The sequence below is a fragment of the Cataglyphis hispanica genome, chromosome 2 (assembly GCF_021464435.1).
Source record: "Cataglyphis hispanica isolate Lineage 1 chromosome 2, ULB_Chis1_1.0, whole genome shotgun sequence".
Classification (NCBI taxonomy): domain Eukaryota; kingdom Metazoa; phylum Arthropoda; class Insecta; order Hymenoptera; family Formicidae; genus Cataglyphis; species Cataglyphis hispanica.
The window spans coordinates 5,013,983-5,040,384 of NC_065955.1; the positions used below are offsets into that span (position 1 = coordinate 5,013,983).

At 33.6% G+C, this 26,402-nt stretch overlaps 1 protein-coding gene across 6 annotated transcripts in view; it reads right to left on the minus strand.

The window, feature by feature from the left end:
- Window positions 1–278: 278 nt before the first annotated feature.
- Window positions 279–26,402, minus strand: part of LOC126858118 (trafficking kinesin-binding protein milt) — a 42,478-nt gene continuing 16,354 nt past the window's right edge. For 4 of the 6 annotated variants that reach the window (XM_050608171.1, XM_050608197.1, XM_050608189.1 and 1 more), the window contains 6 exons: window positions 7,040–7,116; window positions 6,156–6,531; window positions 5,698–5,933; window positions 5,300–5,493; window positions 4,901–5,143; window positions 279–4,798 (listed from right to left, as the gene is read on the minus strand). In XM_050608171.1, the coding sequence (XP_050464128.1) occupies window positions 3,319–4,798; window positions 4,901–5,143; window positions 5,300–5,493; window positions 5,698–5,933; window positions 6,156–6,531; window positions 7,040–7,116 (2,606 nt within the window). In that variant the 3' untranslated portion in view covers window positions 279–3,318. Of the gene's footprint in view, window positions 4,799–4,900; window positions 5,144–5,299; window positions 5,494–5,697; window positions 5,934–6,155; window positions 6,532–7,039; window positions 7,117–12,742; window positions 13,079–21,974; window positions 23,130–26,402 lie in introns of those variants that run through there. The other 2 variants (XM_050608180.1, XM_050608215.1) reach the window with 2 other exon arrangements.

Consider the following 26,402-nt stretch of genomic DNA (forward strand, 5'->3'; position numbering starts at 1 on the left):
TATAGTGAACGCACAAAACTATATATATGTAACATCATATTTTTATATTATGATAAATATAAATTTAATAAAATTAATCATTTGAAATAAATAAAAATTAGAATTGAATAAAAAATTTAGATATACAATATAAAGTTGTATGAACATGAATAACTTTGTTGTCTAATAATATTAAGTAGTTTTCTTTTGTAAATAAATAAAATAAAAAAATTGTTATAAATAACTTTACAGAATTTATTTGTGAAGTAAATAATATTTATGTAATAAAAATTGCACCATTAATACTTAAATATATTTATTGTTCAATTTGGAGGTACGACATATCTCTACTGTTTAAAATGATTACATTGCACCTTCTGTAAATGGCTTCCTGTCGTAAACATAATCGAATAAATCAACGCAAACCGTTGGTAAGTACGTGAAATTCAAGTACATGCCGAACATAAAGATATCACAATCTGAAATAAAATATCAGACATCGAACAAAAGCCGAACAGGTACTAAGGCCTCATTATTTATAGTAAATCTAACAGATATCAGTGTACAGGATCACACATAGTAATACATTGACATCTTATTTAGCTTTAATAATCGTATTTCTCCCATAGTGACATTCTTTGTTGAAACAACGCACATCTTTTCAATTTTTATGATAATGAAAATTAATTTACTCTTGTTTTGTTCGTAAAATACATCGCGTTTATATTATATATATTGTCCGTTTACTGTGAAAACTGAAGTGTAAAATCTATTGGTGTATGTATATTACCAGATTTATTTAATTGTGTAAAAACTCTCAATGAATTATATTAGTGTAACTTTTTACACATTATTTTTATATTTTGCTTATTTTATATCATTTATGCAATATCTATACTTTCTATAGATTTTATCAGTTTTCATAGGAAATTGACTTAAATCGGTGTATTGTAATGCTTTGTTATTCATTTCGTTAAATGATCGTACACTCATTTGATTTTACCGCAATTACTATGATTCTTAATAATATTTTCTGTAATGAAGATATGATACGTCTGCTGTTCACGAGAGATCTACAAACTATCTAAATGCATTTTTTAATACATTCTAAGTCTTTCATGCAGAATATCTAATTTTCTTCTTTTATGTACTATATAACTCGTTTTTTATGAACAAGATAAGCTCAAGAATTTTTTCTCGGAATCACATCTCTAAAATATGTAACACTATCTTGTAGGAATAAATAATTATCAGAATATGCTAAAACATATTTTCATTGAAACTGCATTCTTTATATACTAGTATATAATATGTAATTGCAGTAAAACATGATGTTTTTCACAATCGCCTCTGAATCGTTCTATTTACAATAACGCACGTAACTATTTGCACTTAATTTTTCCAGCTAGGCCTTTTAAATGATCAAAACAACATAAGGAGATACCAGCGAAAATACGAATAGTAGGACAGCAATACAGCGTTATTTTCTAATTGAATTTATTAATTTGTACATCTATGTACAAAGCTGCATCAAACTAAAAAACCCTTCTCTCTATATTACACGTTGCAATCCATACATAAAATTCAACGCCATTTGCAAAAAATAAAAAGCTGCAATAAATTACTGCGTTATGAAAATTATTTAATGAAAAAAAAAACCTTTTACCATCCTGCTACATTTCAACTATGTACACATGTACAATATTTGATGATCAATGCTAAATGCACAATCTTCTATGTGCAAAGACTGACAATAGCAGTGATGATACTACAACTTTGTCATTAAGTATTTACTAAAAAAAATAAATTAGCACCAACTCTTTCTCTCTCTCTCTCTTGATTGACTTTGTGCTAAATTGCGTAAAATATGTGGTAGCAGGATGCATTATATTCATCAGCATTCTTCTTTCTTTCTATTATTTATATCATATCCATGTAATAATAACTTATTCTCCACAATCATTACTCCAAATTTCAAATACATGATATTCATTTCACTAACTATTCTGCCATTATATATAGCTCCTTTAATTTATAACTCGCGTTATACTATTAGGAATATATATTTTCAACCTTCAACTGTATAAATATGGACTGCATATATTAAAAGAATTGCATTTATAGCAAAATTGAATGAAATATTCTTAAATGTAGTAGATATTTGATGTATTAAATCTGCATAAGATTTAGATACTTATCAATATAAGAGATATTTATCAAATATAAATATTGATAATATAAAAAAATAAATATAATAATTTTATATAAATTAGATAAATTAAAAACTGAAGGTTTTTCATATTCTTTGGCCAATAATTTCACTTAAAAAAAAATTATCTATATATATATATACCCTGTATATATAAAATATTGTATTATACTTTTTTATATTAAATAATAGTTTTCTATAATAATAGCCATTATTTTTTCTGATTTTTAAACATAAAAGTATTAAATATCTATTAAAAATATTTAGATATTTATATTAATTTTTATAATTCTTTCTCTTCTCTTTTTCTTTTTTTTAAATTTTAATTTTATAAATATAAATCTTGAAAACCACAATCTATGCGCATAAACTTAGTTTTTAGTTTGTTATATTGCTGGAATATGAGATGTGTGAATGCAGCAATTAGCAGTCTATAGATACACAGTCAAAGATTTTATAACACAATCATAAATTAAAATAATCTTCATTTCTGAGCTAATACCTTACAGAATCTCACTTATCTTTTTATTCTTTCATAGATTTCTTTTCACATTTTCATTATTCATTTATCACAAATTATCAAAACATGCTTTTCATGTATAAATCTGTTTCTTTTTAATTCGTCACAACATAGAACTTATAGCGTTTTCGAATGTAAGTTTGATCTCAAGGTTAATTAACATCATCTCTGCCAATAAAAGACTTGAATTCATAATAAAATAGTGATTAATTGATCTGGGATAGAGTAAAATCCGTCCATTCAAAAACGCTCTTAGAACATATTTTTGTGCTATTCAAAGTGTGTTTAAGAGATCGGTCTTTCTATATATTTGCATTTTTAATTCATTATAAGTTTTAATAATAAAACTTAAAATAAGATAAGTGTGCTTACTGTATAAAGTATATATATAGTAACCTGATTGTAAAACTTATTTAAGTTATCGCATTCATCAAGATTATTTGATTTTATTTTTATAATTCATCACGATAGATTTGAAAAAAATCAAAAATAGGCGCATACCATGCAATAAAATATAATCAAAATGAATTTTTTTTTGCAGATTTCTATTAACAATTAATTCGCTGGAATTAATAAATACTCATTTTTACAGACTCTATAAAATAATAATTTACAGTAATCCGCCCTTACGCCCAAAAAGAAGTGAGCTTATCGCTCCTAATGCTGATTGTTTGGTAGATTCTTTAGTAACGGGCGTTGAAACTGGTGGCTTAACTCGTCCCAGATCAGGCCTCGTCGCTTTAACACCCGATCGTCGTTGTCGATCCGGCGATTGACCCACTGCTCTCGAGTTAAATGCCAAACTGGAACCGGACACACTAGTTTCGGGCTCTTTGCTGTTATCTCGTTTACCCGGCAATGGCGATTTGTCCGACGGAAACTCATCACTGGCGGAGGATGTTGAAGACGACGGAGATAGTTTCTCTTGGCTGATACTGGAGGATATGGAAGTTTTAAGAAAAGTCAGTTGTGCCATTGGACTTCCAGTTGAGCGACGCGTGTACAGAGCACCTTGTAAAGCTAGTGGCGAGATTGATGAGCTAACCGTAGTAGCCATAATCGTATCAATTCCGATCCTTTCCAATTTCTCGACCAGACGTATTCCCGTGAGAGCTTTCTTCTCGGTACGCGTAATCGTTGACTTCGATCTTTTCTTCTTAGACTGCGCTGTTGGCACCTCGTAACTAAAGGTACGCCTCAATAATTCTGCTCCGCTGCTGAGCAATCCCAATGTCAGAGAAGCATTGCTGTCCGGTGACGGCGGCGGTGACGAAGACCTCGTAGGCGACAGACTCGCATCCGGGCTGTTACACGGTGTAGCAGTTGGCGAGAAATTTCGTTCATCGGTAGGTGTACCTACGCACGAAGGCGTAACGGCTTTAATTCCTCTTTCATTCAGCATTTTGGCTAGTCCTAGTGTGGTGGAGAACGTCGACGTTGAATTGCGGCGACTATGCGTGCGAGGAGTGCTCATCCCGGAATTCATACCGCTGTTGGGCGCAGAAGCGACGCGGCTTCCAACGATACTCGGTGTCACGCTACTAGTAGTATGATCGTCCGGATGCATTACGGTGCTGTTAGTAAATGTGTAAATGGAACCTGTATCCTGGAAAGGTTTACCGGGATTTGTGTATTCCTCATCCTCTTCCAGATCGCTTAGAGTGAATGTAATAAGACCGAGATCCTCGAGAGCGCGACCACCCCTGGTCTTCACACCCGGCCTGTCCTCCAGCAATCCACCTAGCGTTGGCGTCGCTAATCGCGACCAATGATGCAACGTCTGAGAACCTTCCATCGGTTTAACTATTTGCAGTTTCTGTGGGATACGCCAAGCGTTGCCGCTATTGCCACTAAAACCGCTCAAATTACCGCAGCTGCCAGTTGACATAATACTGTCGGGAGTACGACAATCGAACGGTAAAAAAGTTGACGGGGAATGTAACGTAACACCATCGTAATCATAATTATAACCTGCGCCTGTACTAAGACATGCACGCCTCGCCAACACCTCGGCCGGTGTCAGACGCCGCAAAGCGGCTTCCAGATCAGCGGCACCAGGAGCACCAGGAACACCTGTTCGTTGCGGTCCTCTGAAATGTAATATATATGAGTAGAAGGGATGTCATCAAGAGTATAAAAAAAAAACCAAATCTATTTTTATACAGAAACAAAAACAAAAAATAGATACATACGGATAATCTTCCGACTCGGCAAGTAAAGAACCTTCACTCTCACTGTTACCGGTGGAATCCAAGCTAGGAAACGTAGACGCCTGCGGTCGTATTTGTCCACAACTCATCCGCGGACCAGCAGAACTGCTGGATAAGGTAGACGTCGTCATAGAGCCTAACCTAGGGAATTGATTTGGATCCATACCCGCGTACGACGCTCGGGATGCATTACGAACGGTTTCAAATACCTTCTTGTATGTTGATCTGTATAGAATAAAAGTAATGAATTGTTTCGTTGTTAAGTGAACATTGAAATCACTATTTTTCGTGATTCAAATATATGAAAATGTATTATTTATATAATTATAGTTTTAATTCTAAGGATAATAATGAAGGACTAAACAAAATTTTACAACGTACATTCTGTCGCCTGTACTGATTCCAGAATCAAGACTAAATTCCGAATATAGAGACGATTCCAATTCCGAAGCGATAGAATCCGGTTGAGGCGCTGCACCCATCGACGGAAACAGCGATCCACCGCGTACAGTCGGCATCCCACGTTTCCTTTGTTTTCGCAATTGTTCCTGAGTTTCGGCTAGAAGGTTTACCACCTGGTACACATATTAAGCGTTCAGCGTATCTCAACAGATTTATACAAGAAAAACGATATTTCAGATTATTTAAATTCGCATGAAGAAATTAAGCATGAAGTTATATATAGTTTATATTTCAACTTATGATTCCTTCAAACTTTAAGAGAATAATTGTAGCCGTCTTGTTTCATATATACTCAATTTTTTCAAAAAGAAACATACCTCTGCATATCGCTCCTTAAATTCGGCTAGTTCACTAGCAAGTGTATTTTGATTATCCCTAGTAATGACTAGAGTCGTTCCCACCTCATCATGCTCCGCCATAAGCTGAGCGAGCCTGAGCTCCGTTTCAGCTAATTTAGCAGTAAGACTGACTATTTGTTCATGCTGCAGTCGATTCTCCTCCTTTTGGCGACCGAGCTCCTCCGCTATACCGTCCACCTCCATGTTAGCACTTGCTATTATTGAAAAACAACTAAGTCATACAAAAGTGTCTCAAAAATAGCACTACGAAATCATATTACTGTTTTCAGTTAGTTTTTTAATATATTCTCCAATATAATTTTATTGTCTTTTAATGTTAAATTTTGTCAAAAGATTGAACGCACTATTTAATATCAAATGCAAAAAAATTTCGACAAATAAACAAAGCGTATAAAAATAAGTATAACGATATGCACCTAATTGCGCTGCTATGTTTTCTACGAGACGTGCCTCCTGTGCCTCGGAATTGTCAGTTTCGTGCACCAGTTTGGCAAATTCGCTTCGTAGCTGCTTGTTTTCCTCCTCCAGAGAACCAACCTTCCTCTGCAGCATCTCCAAATTAATTCCACGAAGGCCGGTGGGAGTTCCGGCCTCCGAACTAGATTCGTCCACATCATTCGTTAGTATCTGGATCAGCTCAGTCTTCTTCAACACCTCATGATTCAACTGGGTTATCTTCTCGTTTGCTTCCTTGAGTTCAGCTTCTAACGCGTTTACTGTACTCTCGAGCTTCTGATTGTGTGCCAGCAGTTCTTTGCCGATACGCGCTGTCAGCTCTAAGTCTTTTTCTTTCTGTCAAAAAAAAGACAATCTTTTGTAATTATTGCAATTCAATATCTTTTGTATATAATTTTTGTTAATTTATTGTCGAATTATTGCATAGCTTATTTAACATTTCTTTTAGAACAGTGGATTTTTATTAATGTCTCAATAAAAGTTATCTAAAGAATTTGAATAGTTATTTATAAATTAGCAAGATTTAAAAAATATTTTCTTTTTTTTTTAAATCTATAAATATAACAATTGTAGAATCAAATTTTTTAAATGCAAACTTTAATAGTTTGATATGCATTCTTTATACACGAAGTCACGATTATATAGTTATTTATTTAGTTAAGTGATTAATATTTATCAGTGTGTTACGTTTTATCGATTTGTCATGGACGTCTTTAATCTATAATCTATTAATATTTATAATCTATTAATATTTTTAGAAGAAGACATGACTCGTAAAAATTTAACGATATGCATGGCGCGGGACTTGGATTCTACTAGCTTTTGTATCCGCGATCAGACATACCTCCTCCAGAAGCCTTGTAACTGCCTCTATGTCATTATAGGTCTTGGTCATTTGGCTCACCCGGTTGCTACATAAGACTGTAACAGGAATAATACTTTATTATTAAACTCCCAGATTTAAAAAAGATGTTATAGCACTTTAATAAAGAAATATGCAGAGAGACCGGATCATTACATTTAAATTCTGTGTGAACAATATAAGCGTAACACTCGATAGATTTTGTTTTATATCTGTGTATGTTTTTTTTATTCCCGTAAAAATATCACAACCTAAAATAAGTATTTTACATTTTATTATAAATATATATTTGAATTCTCTAGTTTTATATATACATATACATAAACTCTCCGAGTTATATTATATATATGTATATAAAGCATTATAGCATTTTTACTATGATACAATTATGCTGTCATAAAAATCGTCATAGTTCTTTTATATACAATTCTAAACTCTATATATTATAAAAATTACTTATAATATTAAAAATTTGAGGACTTGTATTATATAAATATATCGGTTTTATTTAATTTTTAATTATAATAATTTTTAATTATATTAATATTCTCCCGTACTCTCATCTAAGTCACATATAAGATAGCATTGCGTGCCATATAATGTCTTCTACGATTTTTATGGTATGCACGATCGATATATGAATACAATATCATATTTCTTTCGTTGAACGCTTCGCACATGATCTATTTGCGTATCGATAATGCATTATACACAACAGTGATTGAAACCTCAGTGCAATTTCAATGAGTTAGAATTTCAAGATGACACCAGATATACAAAATCTCAACGATCGTTCGTGATAATTGAATTCGTGTTAATTGATATGTAAAAGTCGATTTTTTTTGTCCAGTATCAAGAATTGAATTCGAAATTATATCAAAATTATACCGAAATTATATCAATTCAAATTTTGTTTTATGATATGAAAGAAGAACGTTATACAACAAACTGAAATTTTGCTCATCTCGAAAACGAGTCAAGAACAAAGAGAATAACGCGTTAGATCTTTTTACGCATACACTACTATCTCATCTCTTGTTGCCGATAATCGATTTTCCGCTATTTATAATCTTCCTTGTATTAGTAAGTATCCCGATATTTAAAATGTAAATTCTATTATGAATAGACAAGACCAGTATTCTTTAAATTCGTTGTTTAAACTTTATCAATAAGAATCAGCATAAAAAGATTATTGTTATTCTGTCTCGTATGTAAAAGCGCGACACTTTAATTTTGTCAATGATATTTATAAAGAAAGTTTTACATTTCATTAGTGTAAAAATTTTTAATTTTTATTTCTTTTTTTTTAATTTTTAATATTTTTAATCGAAAGCATGTCTGCACGCACTTAAATGCTGCTTAAATCTGCTTTTGCTTGCTTCCTTCGAATGTTAACTTATCAATTATCATTTGGCGAGTTTCAATATTTTTATGATATTTTGACATTTTTTTAATAACATTTTAATTTTATTAAAATCATAACTTTTATTTTCAAATATATATATAATTTAATAAACTATAATTTATACAGAATATAATATTAATTATTGCGTTTTTTCAAATGTTTAAAAAGTATGGACAGAAGTTGCCATTATATATTTTATTCATTAAAATTTAATATTATTTGTTTTTTCTCTTTCTTTCTCTCTAATACAATACATTTATAATTACCTGATGTCAACAAGTTAAAGGATTCCGGCGTATATTTCACTCGTGATCTCGCAACATGAGCCAAAAGTACGCGCAAACATGTTTCCAACAAAAAAATGTAGAAGTTTTAAGCTTGAAAAACTACTACATTCAATTTTGATAGTTATCTATGTCCATATAAATAGATTTGTTATCGCCAACTCTTATCATAAATTCCCAATATAAAAGAATTCAACTATAAGATGTAAATAAAATAAACTGATTTTACATCCGACGTTTTCCATTATGTTTCACTTATGATCTTTTTTAAAATCACAAAGATTATCATGTTAACTCTATTTCTTTTAATTTTTCACAAAAGAAACAACATCAGATGACGAACATCAGATTTTCAACGTGCATCTTCAGCAACTGATCGCTCGTTTTGCGCGCGAGATCGACTTTGGAAGAAAAATCGCGAGAAAATGGCAAGGAGACACACGACATCGCGTGTCTTATGTCGAGGGATGCGGTATATAATAAGAGTAATGAGAAAACGTGGCACGCGAACGAAAAGAAGAGGAAAGCGTGGAGACAAAATGACGCTCTTGCTTTTCTAAAAGAGAATCGTAGAGTCGAGAATCCCTCATCTCCTTCCTATCGATCTATTTAGCCGGCCATTTAGAAGCGCAGACGCAATTTTCGTTTCACTTTCGAAAATTTCCGTCGCACGTGCAATCAGAATTTCACTTTCAAAAAAAAATACCCAAAAAGAGTTGACTATAGAGTAAGTTTTTGAAATGTAATCCAAGGTGATGCACCATGCTACATGTCAAAGAAATATATTAAAACTATATATATATATATATTCAATCATGAGTGTATTCAATTCTGTTATTTCGTGAATAAATTATTTAATTTAGTATTTAATTATTGTTATTTTAAACCTAATTTCCTGACTAAATGCACCGATAATAATTTCATCATGTAGCAAGGAAGTGAGACTTACATCGTATAATGTACAGCGTTAAGATATTAATATTTTTATTTTCTAAAAATGCTACCGTAGATTTTTCTTATTCGCAGATTCTTATAAAATATTAAGTGTCATAGTAAAAATGATCTAAACGAAGTAAATCTAGATAGCGACAATATTTCGACAAGGTAAACACATTATATCTGTTCTTATTACATAATTGGTTCAGTGAGAGATTCCTTTTTACTGAAAGGAGACGCCTAGTTAAAACAATCGAAGAAGCGAGACTAAACAAAAATAAGGCTACTTTCAATTCTAACAAGACCGCGCGCTTCGATGCCCTTCGCTGCATTTCGAATGAATTCTTCGTCGTCGTCTTCATGACGGAGATATCTTCAGAAGCGGATTACGTTAACAGATGCCTTCACGGCCAATTGATCGCGATGATTGATGAGTAAATTTTCAGAAAGTCACAAATTCCTCAACACGCCAAACGAAGATTTCCCGAACAAAGAGCGATATATTGTAGGTATTGTACTATTAATAATATACCTTGAACTAATCTGAGAAATAATAGTCGGTTTACAATCGCAATTTTATTTTTCTCGATTTGTAGAATTTTGGAAATTTATATAAAAATTTTTAATGCTGGTTTATAAATCTTGCCTGCAATAAAAACTTCATCAAAAGAAAGACTTATCAAGAGAAGTGTTTTCAAAATAAAACTCTATGAAAATAACTCTGGATTTATTTCCACAAACTGTATATAATTTAGGAAACATATTTTATTTTATTTTCTTGAACGTTGATGCTTTTCCTTAACAAATAATTGCATCATATTCTCTTTGTATTGTCTTTAGTTTAGTAAGTTTTTTTTTTAAATTTTAGTTTCTATAATTTATTATGAGATAATAATAATAGATAAGAAAACTTATAAAATCAGTGACCTTGTAGTATTCTTATTAACAAAATGTAGTGTTTGCAGTTCAATACACATTTTCGATAGTTTTTAAAATTAATTTTACTGCAAAACAATACGACTAGAAATCATAGACCATACAACAAATCGCTAATTCAAAGGCCACGTGATTTTATGCGCTCATGTTATCCTTGATAACGGATACAGTTGAACGCAACCAACAATTTCACTAAATTTAATCTCTCAAAAATGTAATCTAATAATAAATATTTTTTCTTCATTTCATTATATTTCATTCAGAATTTTGTTACATTTCTATTGAGCCTTTCAGAAATCAAACTGATCAAAATTTTACATTTTATAAATTTCTCTTGTAAATCTTTTTAAATAATTCATTACGTTCTAATTACATACTGGCGATATATATAGATGATCAATCAACCTTTCAATAAATAGCAACATTATTAAAAATAAGACTTGAAAGACTTGATTAAAATCGTAAAACTTCTCTCATGACAAATATTTTATCTTAACATAAAAAATTCTTAAAAATATCGAACAAATTATAGCCTATGGCCTATACATATATTGACATTGATGCCATATGGTTATTCTGTATAGGACTTTAAAACCGGTCCTGAATGTTTTTTTTCATTCGCTACGGCACACTCGTCAATCTGGTACGATCGGAATGCAGATAAACCCGCCTCTCTTTCCTCTCTCTCGATACTGAAAAATCGTGGATTGACGCAAATAGTGGCTTACGTTAATACATTAATTTCTTTCCGCATTATATGAAGAGCATATTAATCATTTCTAAAGTTTACGTTTATTATTAAATATTTGTAGAGAGAGAAAAAATATATTTTAAACTAATTAAATTAGAATATAAATTTTTCTAACTTGCCATTGTGTTAACAAATCTTTTGATATGAATATATATTATATATTAGAAATAATATTTTTTTTGTAATAAAATATCCTAATTTTAAGATAAATTCTTACAAAAGTATTTTAAAGCAAACTAATGGTACGTGCATGTGGCGGCTAATCATAAAATATCTTCACACGATGTGATAATAAAAAACGGCTTGCATTTGTATTAAAAACTAACTGCGCCATAATATTTGCAAGAAAAATTGGCACGTCTAGATTGATTACATCTTATCTAATTTTATCTAGACAATCCGTTATTTATTATCAATGTACAATGTGCCTTATCTAATGTGCGTGCATTATATAATTTATGCTTGAGTTTAAGCTGTGTAATTTCGAACAAGCTGAACAAGTCTGTGTGTGTGGTACTCGATGTTTTCAAAAGCAAGTAATCAGGCGAAAATGAAATTCAAAGCAGCACGGAAAATGATTACGAAGTTTGGAATATAAAAAAAAGATAAAATGCACAACGTCGAAAGACAAATGATAACGGTGCCACTTAGAAATGTCCACACTGCGTCAGATAAATATTGACTCGTTAAATATTTTGCCAATACATGACGTCGAATGATATGCATATATGTATATAGGAAGGAGTACTTGGATTATTAAATATTACAAAAGTATATCTCATAATCATCGCGCAACAATCAGAATGATTAGAATACAAAGTATTATTCATCCGTAACATCAAGAGAAAGTCTATGGTTATGTAATTTTGCAACGTGTGTCCGCTAATCCGTTAACGAATATAAATGATCGATCGAGAAAGAACATCTGTTGTTTTTAAACTCTATAGTATATAAGTTCTTTCGATCCTGGCGCTTCTATTTTAACATAAATAAAATTTATACGTCACAATTTTTTTTTATGTATACGCGTTAAGCATTTAAAAAAATGGCACGAAATAACACTCTATCTCCTTTAATTATAAGTATAAAAAAACTGACAAAATTAATAGAAACAAAAATCGATAGAACATATAATTATTTGTTAATAATAATTAAAATTAAAAAGCAACTCTATATCAAAATATATGTTATGTGATTATAAATCTCATAATTGATTTTTCATTCAAAATCCTAATATCGGTTATAATATCGTGACATAACAAGAGATAATTTAATTAATGACCAGGAAAATCGATTCTTATTAACACTATAATCCAGACGCAGTGCGGACGCGAACGACACATCGATTAGAGCAACAAAACGGATTTACTGACAGGGGGTGCACGTGCAGGATGCCTCCGCCGTCGGCGAGCCGAGGAGGAACAACGGCAAGCCCTCGACGGAGCAATTCTTGCATCCCCAGCAGGGTGCACTGATTCTCGTCGTTGGCACCGAGGAACCCGAGACGAGGTAATTCGCCGCTTCGAACAGGGACAGACACTCGTCGTCATCGGAATCGATGTCGCGGCGCTCGCCGGAGGTCGTCGGCAACCTGATGTCGTCGTCGTACTCGTACGGATCATCCTCCTGCGGATCGTCGTGCACACGGCCGGGTTCCTCCGGCTCCACGACGTCCTGCGTCGGCGTACTCTTTTCACGGGCCGCGGTGTCCTCCTCCAGGGTATACGCGTGGTCCGTGGACCGATTCCGGAACCAAGAGCTACCGTAAATAGTCTTTCATATCGACACACTCTCGCGATTACGTAGCAATTCGCTCGGGGAAGAAAACGGTCAATTGCCGCGACAACGAAGCGATTGTCGCCTAATGGGGCACGTCTACATCCGTTCGAACGGCACGTTATAATGTATAAATTAATTTTAAAATAAGATACTATATAGGATGTCTCAAATCTTGCAAAAACATTCCCTGATCTTTCTGGATATTTTTGTTGAAAAGGTGAAAAAAATATTTAAAAAAATTTTTTATAAAATGTAAAAACTTTCGCAACAAAAACTTTCTAAAATTAGTTTCTTTATTGTATGCATTTTCTAATGCTTTTTACTTATGCAAAAGAAAAGCACAGAGCCACTTAAGTGTTTCAAGTACTAGAAAATGCAAATATATTGAAAAAAATGAATAGCTTTCGTAAGATAAACATTTTTCACTTGCACATTTTTATTTTTTTAACATTTTAAATTATAATAAAAAGAATATATACTATATTTTCAATATTTTGTTAAGACATTGAATTAATAAATATTATATAAATAAAAATAGATTTATACTTATATATCTTAAAAATATAATTCATAATCGGCGGGTTGCCGATTATTTAATATAAAAACATTATCAAAAAAACTTTAATTTTGCAAGTCCTAATAAAATTCCATAAGAGTATTCTGATTTTTTAAGGTGCAAAAAAACTCTAAGAATTCCAGGTTTCCTATGTTTCCAAGGAGTAGACCTCTGATTGTATCGTGTTTATGTAATCTCAAGAAAAAAAAGACTAATAAATTTTAATTAAAAAAAAAAAAAAATGTTTATGATAAAAATAGAAATAATTCAAGTTTTTGTTTTGGTTGCGCATATTATTTCGGTCAATAACAAATAACAAAACGATTTCAAAATCATGACACATTCCGCGTGACGGAATTCGAATTAACGTCCCTGTCGCCCATAACTTTTGATCGCTAACTACGATCGATTGATAAGCGATTCTTTGTTATCACTTCCTGTCATGTACTTTCTCTTTCATATTGTTCCTGTGTAAATTGTGCGGCGTAATGCTTTTATCTCTGTTGACTTTTTTGCTACTTTAAAATATTTAAATATATCGACATTATAATGAATAGCATTATAAGTACATTTTTTATTTTTATCATTTCATCACTTTCCAATGCTACTTTATCAGTCTGGTATGCAATTAAAAATTTACTTGTCACAATTATAATTCAGTAGTTTTGCATTTTTGCATCGGATTTTGTTTTTATTTTAATTAAATAACATTAAAAAAACTTTCGCAACAAAAACTTTGCACAAATTATTAATTATTGCGAATAGTATGAATAATTATACAATATTCATTTTTATTTTATTTAAATCGACTACCCATGAGTGAATTTTAAATGTTTCTTTTGTCTAATTTTTCAGAAAAAAGTGTTGAATAAGATATAATAACAGGAAAATATTCATTAAAATTGTATGTCAACATTTTGAGCTCGTATAAAAAAATGAATTGTGACATCACGCTCTCTAGTAGTATAGCAGCTTGAGGTAAGGATGAGCAGGTAATTATTGATTTTCGTGACGCGCTTGCATAAGAATCTGCAGCGCATAAAGCACGAGAATTTGCAAAACCTTATGAAACTTTAAAATTGTATATAGCGCAGGTAATATTACGTAACAGAATTAACAGAGATAATTTTTAACGGAATATTTTAACGAGATATCTTTTAATGTATTATATATCATACATAAGGCAATTGATATACAAATATTTTTAAAAATTTATTATAGTTTTTTTGTTATTTTTTAATTTTCAAAAATCATAATCTTTTTCGACATATTGTATCGCGCGTGCGCTTTTCTAAGATTAAGAAAAATAAAAGATTCAGAGTATCCTAGAGCTCTCGGTAATTATCGTATAATGAGTATCATTTCGAGTTTCCTGCGGCACGAATGCGAAGTACCTATTGTAAAATAATTAGATTACGAAACCTGTGTTTCTGTTATCAATGCCATTCATTGTGTTTTATGTCCCATTTCTGCGAGTTGCAATGCTCAAGACGGTAACATATAATTTTCGTACACAACTGTTTATCGCATTCGCGCGCTTTTATTTTACAGCAAGATAGCGAAATACTTTTTTTATAAAGAAGCAAATAAATTTATTTCTATCTTTAAAAAAAAAATTACATTATTTGAGATAAATCAGGAATTGACTAAGAAAAATATTAAAATCAGAAAAATGTTAAACTAAATATTATAAGCGCGTAAAGGAGATTTTTATAATGGAATTACTTTCACGCGCATTTGTTAATTTTCATTCTTTTATTTTACTTGGCAAAGCAAGCTTGTTCATGAAGGTGCACTTTATGTTATCTTCCAACTTCAAATATATATACAATTTCAAATATAAGTAAAACTAATAGATCGATAATATAACAATGCTCGATATACCATATGATATGTTGAACTCGAGATTAAGCTATCTTGAATTCATATGCGCGAAACATTTGACACAATCGTTAAGACGTTAATTTGAAACCGTCTTATCGGAATGTTACGCAAACCTGAGTTACATTATTGAGACCTTTATGTGTGTTATATGTGAACTGTTAGATTACACGTAAAACTGCACTTGCGTCGCAATATAATGCTAATAATAAATTCACAATTTTTATTACTTGTAATATCGAAACAAGCGCATCAAATAATGCACAATAAATTTTTAAACAAATAAAAACTGAATAAAAAAAATTAATATGAATAAAACTCAGTCACATTTATAATAAAATGAATATCATGAATATCATAATATGTGGAAATGTATCGTGTATGAATGAGAATGTATCATTCATCGCATATCTTTCATTAAATTACAATTTTTTTTTTTTAAGTCATGATTTTTCAACGAAAAAAGGCATCGAGCAAAGTTTTAGCAACGCAAATGCGTCATAATAATCCCGGGGTCGCGGCGTTAGCTAAAGACGGAGAGAGACGGAGTGACAGTAAGGGATAAAGAAGGGGATACGATAAACGTCTAGTCGGGGTCGCGACACGACGTATATATTTCTCGCCCTCCCCCCCGACACAGTCAATCGCGATCGAGCTTTCGCGATCCGATTAACTGATCAACGGATGCCTATGCCGACGAGAGATGTATACGTGCACAGCTTTGTCGTAGTAATATATATTTACCATTCAACGCGTTATTCCGCCGGATAGAGGCGAGTCGAGAGGCGAGAAGCCGGCAGCGGGCGAGCGTGGCGTCACGTTACGAGAATTCACCTCAGCATGCGTGACTTGTCGACGTCGAGACGCGAGCGCATCGTATCCCGGATTTCGTCCTAGATTCCGCACAGATTCGCGCGATCCTATGTAAGAAAAAGATCTATCCGAGAGCGAGCGGCGCGCCGCGATTTGCGCGAGATCGCGAAACGGCGAGCAGAAACGTCACGCGACCAGGATCAATGCGCCATGTTAAAGCGTCTATTGCCGCGGACGGAAAGACGGAATAGGAGCGGCCGGACGAACGGAACGGGACGAAAAGGAACGGAACGGAACGAAACGCGCGCGCGGAATGGGAACGACTCTGGGCGCGCGCGCAATCCCGCCAAGTATAAAAAAAGAATCCGAACCCTTGAGGGGTTGCACCTTTCGACCTTGGGGCGTAATGCTTCGAGTTTAATTAACGAAAATATCTCGGACTCGCTTTAATAACTCTCTTTACCTTAGACATGTAGATTTATGTGAAAACGTATATGTATGTACGTGTGATACTTCTTTTTTTTTTATTTTTTAGCAATTATTTCCGCATTCGAATATTCTATGAAAATGTACAATTTATAAAATCAACGCAAATATTAAATGCTACTTTTAATTTAGAAAAAACATAATATTAAAATATATATAAACAAATTGATAGAAATAAAATAAGCAAAAGAATAATAGAAAGAGTATCGAACGAGATATAGCGATTAAATCGTGAAAGATATTTGGCAAATGCATTTAAAAAAATATATATACGCGTGAAAATTCTTTTTTTTAAATTTTTACTTCCGTGTTTCAACAATATTCTAAGAAAATATGCAATTCGCGACATGTAAATATAATTTGTCATTTTTTAGTTCTACAGAAAACAAAATAAAAGAAAATAAATTGAAGTAAATAAAAAAAGCAAAAAGATAGTGGAAAGAGCATATCGTGATATATCGAGATATGTCAATTAAATGGAAAATGTTTGGCAACTGCATTTAAAATCATTGGAAATTAAATCGTTATTGATATCATATGTTTCCGCGGTTTGAGATCGGATGATGCAACGAAAGGAAAAACAAAGCCGGCGTAACCGGTGATATTAAAGGGAAGCTATGCATTTAGAAAACGGCGTTGATATTTTGACCTTTCCATAAATAAGCTAACTGATTTAACAGACTTACGGAATGTCACATTGGCGTAAATGACGATATTAAGATAAATATTAAGTATATAAAAAGTAACAATCTAGAATTCTTCACTAGAGCCTTTGCAACATTTTTGACAACCATTGCGAATATTTGACAGGTAATATCAAATCACATCTCGGGAAATGGGAACGTATTACATTACGTGTTAACACACTATTATATCCAGACTGTTTGAAATCGATAATATCGCTATTATACGCGATATCGTGCATTATGCGGTAGAGATTTTTGCAAAATTGCATCCTGTTGCGGTGGGCGCAGAAAATGAATGGGGCGCTAAAAGTAGCGCGAAGAAGAAACGCTTCTCCTCTTCGCATCGCCTATCGACGAGATAATGCACCATGAAAATCGAATTTTCACGGTCTCGGCGGCGGCCTTTCCGGCTGCAAAAGTCGCGCAGATCCGATCGATTTCTCGAGCGTGTCGAATATTTCGTGCGCGGCTTTACATCTCATCGCGTGCTTAAAAAAAAAAAAGAAAAATACGACCACTGACAATTCGAGGTTAACGCGAGGTCGCGCATTCCAACTCGAGCTCTCGCCGTTAGAGATAAAAAAAAAAATGTTTTCCCGTTTATACATAGGAGAGATGAGAAATGGCACACGGATGTGTTCCTTGGATTTGTCAATTTCGTCGTCAAACAACTTTCTAACGGGATTATTTTTATCGGAGAAAAATAAAATTTTCGCGACTTATCAATTAAACTGCTATTTTCACATAATCGAAGAGTAAAGAGAAAGAAATAGGGAAAGACAGAGAGAAATTGTTCAGTTTTAATGAGTTATGATCTAACAAATTATAAGAACCGAGAAAATATCAATTTAATCTCTGTTTGAAACGCTTTGATGACAGCTATATTACTAAAGAAGTCTAACAAATTAGATAAAATCGCTTTAGAGATGAGTATCCTAGCGAAAAAAAAAAAAGATAAATCGACGTAAAATTATCGAGCGTAAAATTATAACATTATAATTAAGAGCGACAGGTGTCGAGGAACTCGCACTATACAATTCGCGTTCAAAGTGCCATGTAAAGAAGTAATTGTGGGAAGAGATAAGAAGATAAACACGCGTAAATGCACGAGATGAGTTCGCGGATTTCACATGACCTGGGAACCGGAAGGGCGATGCATAAGAAGATGTTAATGCTTCGTTAACTGTAAATTATTGTTAATTGCATGTCTCTATTAGGCGCATGATATGAACGGTAACATTTCATCGCAATTTGGCATAATCGCGATAGAAATGACTGCGTAATGTATGCGTTGCAGCGATTAAATCTCTTACAATTACAATGGATTCAATTTCCCACAAGTTCCTGAAACCTTCCGTTAATTAATTATATTTTTATCACAAATAAATACAGTGATTATTTCTCATTTTCGCATGTCTATTGAACTTGACGAAATTCTACCGCAAATCCATTAATATATTCCAATTTTACAAGAGATATATCTTAAACAAACACATGTAAATAACATAATTTTTTATTAAATCAATTCGTCAGCTTTTTTGATGCATGAAATGCATCTTGTAATCTGTCTTATAAAATTGCATCTACCTTGTCAATAAAGTTATTTTATTACTGTATTAAGCTCGATCTATTGCATATAATTTCAGAAAATATTTCTATTCCGTAAGCAGCAGCAGCATGTAAAATTGCTCGACCGTGTCTCATCAACATTTTTTTCGTTCTTAATGAGCGATCCTTCGGCAATCCTTCCTTGTTTACCATAAGAAGACACCGTTATCCTTAACAGGCACCTCGATCACCCGCGGTCTCTCAATCACTCGCGCGGTGCGATTACCGCTCTCGACGATTCCGACGATCCACGCTTGCCTGCGTTCGATCTTCTCCAGAGCTTTGCAATATGCGGCTGCTTGTTCCCGCGGTAACACAACCAGCAACCCTCCCGACACTTCGGGCATTTCACCCTGTAGGAGGGGCAACGCGTTCCCCATGATCTTCGACGTGGCGTTCATCCGCGCGATCATCGGCATATTGTGGATTATAAAACTGACATTGTTTGTCTGTCGTCGCGCCAGGAGATCAGCATGGCCCAGAATACCGTAAGATCCTATCTCGCAGGCGGCATGCGCGTTGTACTGATATTCAAAGAATGCTTAATGAATTATCTGACGTTAACCTTCACGCTATCAAGATCAAGAATGAAACATTCGTAATCACGTAATATTCGATTAGATATTAATCGAACTAATCTCTGACTAATAGTAAATAGTGATACACATATTAAATTATAAATGACACTTGTGGGTAAATTGATCCGCGTGATTTTTCCTAAAGTCAAAGATTCTATAATATGAATTTTTTAATGATTAATCTATTATTTTTAAAAAGAAGTTTTTGCAATAATTAGGTAATATCTTTTTATATCTTTTATCTGTTAATTTAACAGAAGCCCCATCAGCATGTCGGAATGTTTGTCATATATCGCAACGATATCCAACTGAATTTCAAAGTAGCAAACCTTTCGCATGAGCGTAGCGGCAATTTGATTAGTCCTGATCATACAGTCGATGGCTCGGGAACGAGCCTTCTCGGCGCTCTCCTCGGTGATGGTCAACACTAGCCTGCTCCTCTTCTCAGGCTGTTTCATCCATTCCGATATGGTGAGTGCGACCGTCGTGCCGAGCGGTTTCGTGAGCACTATGACGTCACCGACGGTTGCGTCCACGGGTTGGACTACCTCGTAAGGATGGCATACCACCGTGGCAATTCCGCCGAACAGGCACCACGGGTTTTGGAAAACCTGACAATTCTTGACGGCCGTCTTCGCCGCGTCCGCGTAACCGCGTATCGCCATAGATACTACCGTCTTCCTCTCGTCGTCCTTCATAACGTCGGAAATGCCGAGGATCATCCTGCTGCTGGAACATCTGGAGAGACCCAGCGAATGAACGCCTCCGTGGGTAACAGCATAAGCGATCTTGCCCATCACATATGGATCGTCGACGACTGCAGGAATAATGTTGAACGTGTCCACCAACATCATCCCGCCAGCTTCGTCCAACTTTGTCACGCGGGTGTTCTCGTGAATACATGTCGCCACATAAGAATTCGTCTTTTCATCCTGCGTGTATCAAGAGATTGAAACTTTCGATGCTTTTCTGAAGTTGTTTCCGCAATATTTCGGTAAATACAACAAAGAGAAATAAATTTAACGCGTGTAATTGCAAGAGTAATGCAGATAACTCTTTTACAAAAAAAAAAAAAATATTTTTTTATAATTACTCAGACAAATTATTAAAACTATTATTAAAGCTACAAAATATTTAGCTGTCATACAGAATATATAATTTTTGATAAGTAAATTTTGTCAACACAGAAGATTATATAATAATTGACGAATAATGCCTAAATAAAATAAGATTGCCGATAGTTATTTTGATTGTAAAAATCCTTTCTACCAATTCTATTCTGCATCGAGAAAATCACCTTTCCGTGGAAGAGGTCGAGTAGCGACTGCCTCTCTTGTCGCTCCAATTGCAAGCTTTTTCTTCGCGGATCGCTGAATTTTGTTAACTGAAAATCCGCGGACAGTCCATGGCTCTCAGGATTGAAAGGGATCTGCGCATTATTGCCGCAAGAATCGCCAAGGAGTTCGAGACTGATAATACAATCATTATCATCGCCGTCCGTTTTCGCCACAGTTTGCGTAATTATTTCCGACATACTGGGTGGACTCGAGGATATCGTCACTAACATACACCGCGAGATCACGGAAACTATGCGGCATATATTGAATCGATGTATAGGAAAACAACAGAATTACGATCGAGAAATGAAAGAAATAACAAAAAAACGCCGATTTCGATGAATGTCGTAATAATTCATATGCGTTACTTCATGTATGTACAAGTGTGTCTCGAAGAAACTTTCTCTTTAAGATTTTTATCAATTTTTAACAAGAGAAAATGATAATTTATTTTTTTATATAATAGTAATTTATTTGATATTAGAAAATCATTTTTAAAATAAAGATTGTTCATTAGATTTATATTTTTATTATATTGTTTGTATTATTGATTATTTAATCTTTTTATATTAAAATGTAATTGGATAATTATATTTCATTAATTAAATTCGATGTTGCTTTTAATTTGAAAATGTCAACCGCAACAATAAAAAATCGGAATAAAAAATCATATTGGTATCTAATATCTTTTCTTTAGATGCTATACTTTCAATAAATAACGAGATACAAAATGATTTAATATAATCAGACAGTTACTAAATATTCGTTAAATAAATACAGACAAATTCAAATATGCTGTAATCCTTTGATAAAAGGAGATACGTCGTATATCTAAGAACGCAATTGTTGAAGATTTGGCGCAATTTTAAACCTGTATTTACCTCTGTTCAACAGCAGAGTCCGGATAACTCTTATGTAGATCTTGCCGTGTTTAGTCCGCGCGACGTGAAAGAGGAAATCCGAGAGATTGCCGTCACCCTCGTGAATGTCTGTCCTCTCGGTGAGGATCTCCCTTAGCGTCTCAACACGTTCTTCCGGTGTGCTCTCGTCGGGAGGGCCCAGTTTCCTATCGAGATAGTCAACCACCCCAATATCTTCCCAAAATTGCGGCGAATCCGACGCATTCTCTCGCGATGTATCTTTTAGTCTCGTTCGCTTACTGCCAGAGTCAACAAAATCGTTTCCGGATACGTCCAGACCGGCGTAGGAAACATCCAATGCGAGACTATCGAAGGTTGATTCGCCGAGAGTGATAATGGAACCGATACTTCTCCCTCTCGAGGTCGACGGGGTAGCCTCATCACGCTGACAGGAAGGCGAATGCAGAGGGCTCGGAGATGCGTCGCTGTTCGTACGAAAGGGAGTCGAGCTGTTCATGACCTTGACATGACTCTGTCCATGAACGATCAAGATTTCGGGAGACTGAAAGCTCCTTCGAATAGCAAGCTTTGTACAAAATGCTTTATTGGAAATTTTTTCTTCGCTATCTTGTGTGCCCAATTATTATCTTGACGGTGTCGCAATTTATCAGTCAAATAGAACTCAAAAGACGCGGATATTTATCGCTAACACAATTCCTTATATAAGTCATTATCCTAATTTAAAAAAAAAATATATATATATATTTCGCGTTATCACTTTTGTCTTAATTTTCCACAAAATTATCGAATAGTTGATAATTTGACATGCGGTCTCTTCTCATCCGATGATAAATTTTATTTGTCTTTTGCGCTTGTTGTTCGATTGTATTTTCATGAATGTATATTAGTCTTTTATAGGGAATGCAGGAAATCAATATTAATCTTGCGGCAACACATATAAATTTATCCGGTCTTTGGAGTCTATACACATATAGACCTGCACATGTACGTCATAGATTACATTTTTCTCATTAAACTGGTTCATATCGTTGCACTTTTTACACTTTTATCATTGATATGTACGATAGTTGCTTAACTCGATCGCGAATCAGGAAATGATGCAATGATCTATTATCAGAGTGTCAATCATTCTGGAGACTAAGAAAAGATTCAGAGATTCAATCAAGGATTATAAGTTTCGCGATAATTACACTACTAAAAAAAATTTACAAAATTGCGATACATTTACTAAAAAGAAAAAAATATATATCGTTTTATAAAGTTCTTTTTTTATCGTAAAATATTTTTTATAATAAAATATTTTTCCGCAAAATTTAATCTCACATATTTAGTGCTTGGAATACGTGACTCGTAATACGATAAGACGAAAAATGCTTGACTTGAAAACAACTAATTTTAGTGGATTAAAAATTCTTCAAGGCTTGATAAACAATACGCGCAACTAATCGTCATTTACGATACGTAAGCACGAATCGCTTGGAAATTGGCTGCGAAGGAATGAATCACTATTTTGATTTTTTGATGAAAGATTGGGCAGAATTTATGCATTCCTGCATTAAGAATATTCATAAAACAATAATTATATAACTAAAATTTTATAACAAAATCGAATTTATATTAAATATCGTTTGTGTTACGCTGTACATGCGAATGTATAGTCTATAGCGTTACTGCAACCATAACTGTTACTGCAGTCCATCGAGATAAATATTGATTAAAAAGAAGTTTTCTCGATATCGTGATGAAGATAGAAAGAAACAAAGAACGCAAGTTTATCAAAACGGAGCATCGAAATAGCCAGAGATATCGTGAGTCATCGATTGGCATTCATACGAAATGTATCAAGGTCCGCAGACGCCGGAAGTCAAATGAACCTGACGCAGTCCAGATTCTAAAATAAAAATCTTTTTGATAATCGATTGTTCTAATATATTATATTTAATTCTAGATATAAGAACGTGCACGCAACTCATATCAAATAAAATATTTTAGAAAATTTCTCTCTCTCTCTCTCTCTCTATTAAAAGGAATTTATTAGAGATCTAAACTCTCTCATTTTCAGCTTTATAGAGAATTCATGTAAATATTATCTTAAATAATTTTGATAATTATATATATTATTTCTTCTTTTTTGAAAGTGCCCCAATTGCACAATAATCAAAGTGATTCGCGATTGAAAAGATCTCATTAATATTTGATATTCGTGAAAGTACAATAAGAAGTTCCGGGCATTAATGATGAGCGGATGGACTCGAAAAGTATAATCTCAAAGAGTAACAAGTAATACTTATACGTATATTTAACCGCGTATATACGGTATGTAACGAACAGTATCGAGCGATCCCCTTTTGCGATAATTTCAGCCCAGGAAATCGATCGCCCTAAATCGACGAAATCGTGTCGGCGAAGAACGCTTTCGCCGCTCGAAGGCGGGCGAGTCAGTTTTTCGTGACGGATTCGTCTTTCGTAACTGCCGATGCATGCACGTATGTATTTAGGGACAGCGTGAACCAGAAAAAGTACGAAGGGAAGGCGACGGAAAAATCCGCTTTCTTCAAGGCAGATGTCCGATAAAAATTACACCCGCTACAAACTCAACATGCGCGCCTCTTTAATAAAAAAGTAAAAAAAACGCAAAAAAAAAACGTTATCACCGTTAGACTAAACGTGTCGGATAAATTTTACCCCATTATGATCGCACATGATATACGCTATTAACGTTAATCATTATCCTCACATCACATTGCGCAATAATTGCAAGAGAAGAATAATTTTATGCGAAAAGAGGGTTACTCTGAATTTATAAATGAATAGAACTTGTATATCATATTTACATGCACGGAGAAAATTTATTTCACGCGTAGTAGAATATAAATCCTCGTGCACACAATTCTAAAAATAATTTTAAACCACGTAGTCCAACATTCTACGAATTGTGTCAAATGGTATAGACCGAACGAGTATTTATATAAAGATTAAAGTAGAGGAACGAGGAAAAGAGAATTTCAAATACGTCTATAGGAAATTCTTACACGGAGATAAAAAAAAAATACAACTGGTATTATTTCAATTGTTATCGCGCCACGTATCGTATTATGTGCGTAAAAAAAAAACCTATATCAAGGTAGAGATCACAAATCGTAAACGATGGAATCGATGGAATTGTCGATGATAGCACTCTTGCGTATTTGAAAGTAAATTAGAGAATAAACAATGCGAAAGATAAGAATGAAATATCGCGCGACGAAAACATTTTATCGTGATTAAGCTCATGTGTAATCGACACGTATTAAACAGGAATTAAACAGCGATATATCGGGAAAAACTTCCTGATAAGACGTTGTGTGTCCAAGTACCGTATATAATCAGATTGTGTACAATTAAAGCTAATTATATTTCTCTACTTTCTCTAATAGTATATTTGAGAAATAATTGCTACGAAATAAATGCAAAAGAGATTATAATGAATATTTATATGTATACAAATTCATATTTCGAAATACTATATAAAAAATTATATAGATTTTTTTTTTTTATTACGCGTCGTTAACTCATAACGTCTTCTCCGCTTACACGTGATAGCAATGCTAATGGGAATGTAAATATACACAACTACTTCGGCTGTCGATATTGTTGTGCAGTCAACTAGCGCGTTACTTCAACTTCGATTTAATATGTAATCGAAATAAAAACACGTATATCGAAAAAAAAAAAAAAACTGTTCGATTGATATTTATTTTTTCTTTTATTGTTTATTATTTATTTTTTCCGATTGCTCTTACATTTATTCTCCAATAATGAGATCATTTCAAATTTAAATGCTACTCGCAATTTTCAAAACTATAGTGTGTATTTCGAATTAAAATCTAAAAGAGATACATATGGAAAAGGAGAATATAAAAATATTTGGCAATATCGATCTTTATGTGTCAAATAAATTCTTAATGAAAAGTAAACAATGAGGATGGATAATCGAATCAATCCGTATCGAAACAATCACAAATGCTAAAAATCAATTAGAATCGGAGGAGGAACTTCATCTCGGAATATCGACCGATCGGTATCAATTTACGACACCGGATGTAAACGATATTGACGTGGGCAACCTTAATTACGCATTACGACCGGCAGGAGCAGCGAACTCTTTGCGTAACAATGCTTAACTTTTCGCCATGATCGCTGATGCGAGCGGAATGCTATCTGAAATCTAGCGAGCGAGATCAATCGCGTTCTACCAATAACCGTGTCGTTTGGAAAAGGAAAAAAAAAATCGGAAAATGCATCTCCGAGTTCTTGCACGAATCTAAGGCAACATTCTCAAGGGGACAAATTATCCAAGATAAAGTAGGGTCGGTAGATAAAGTTAGGTCGTCCCCTGTGAGACTTTCAAGGCCGCACTTTCATGACGCCACCCGAGAATGACGGGAC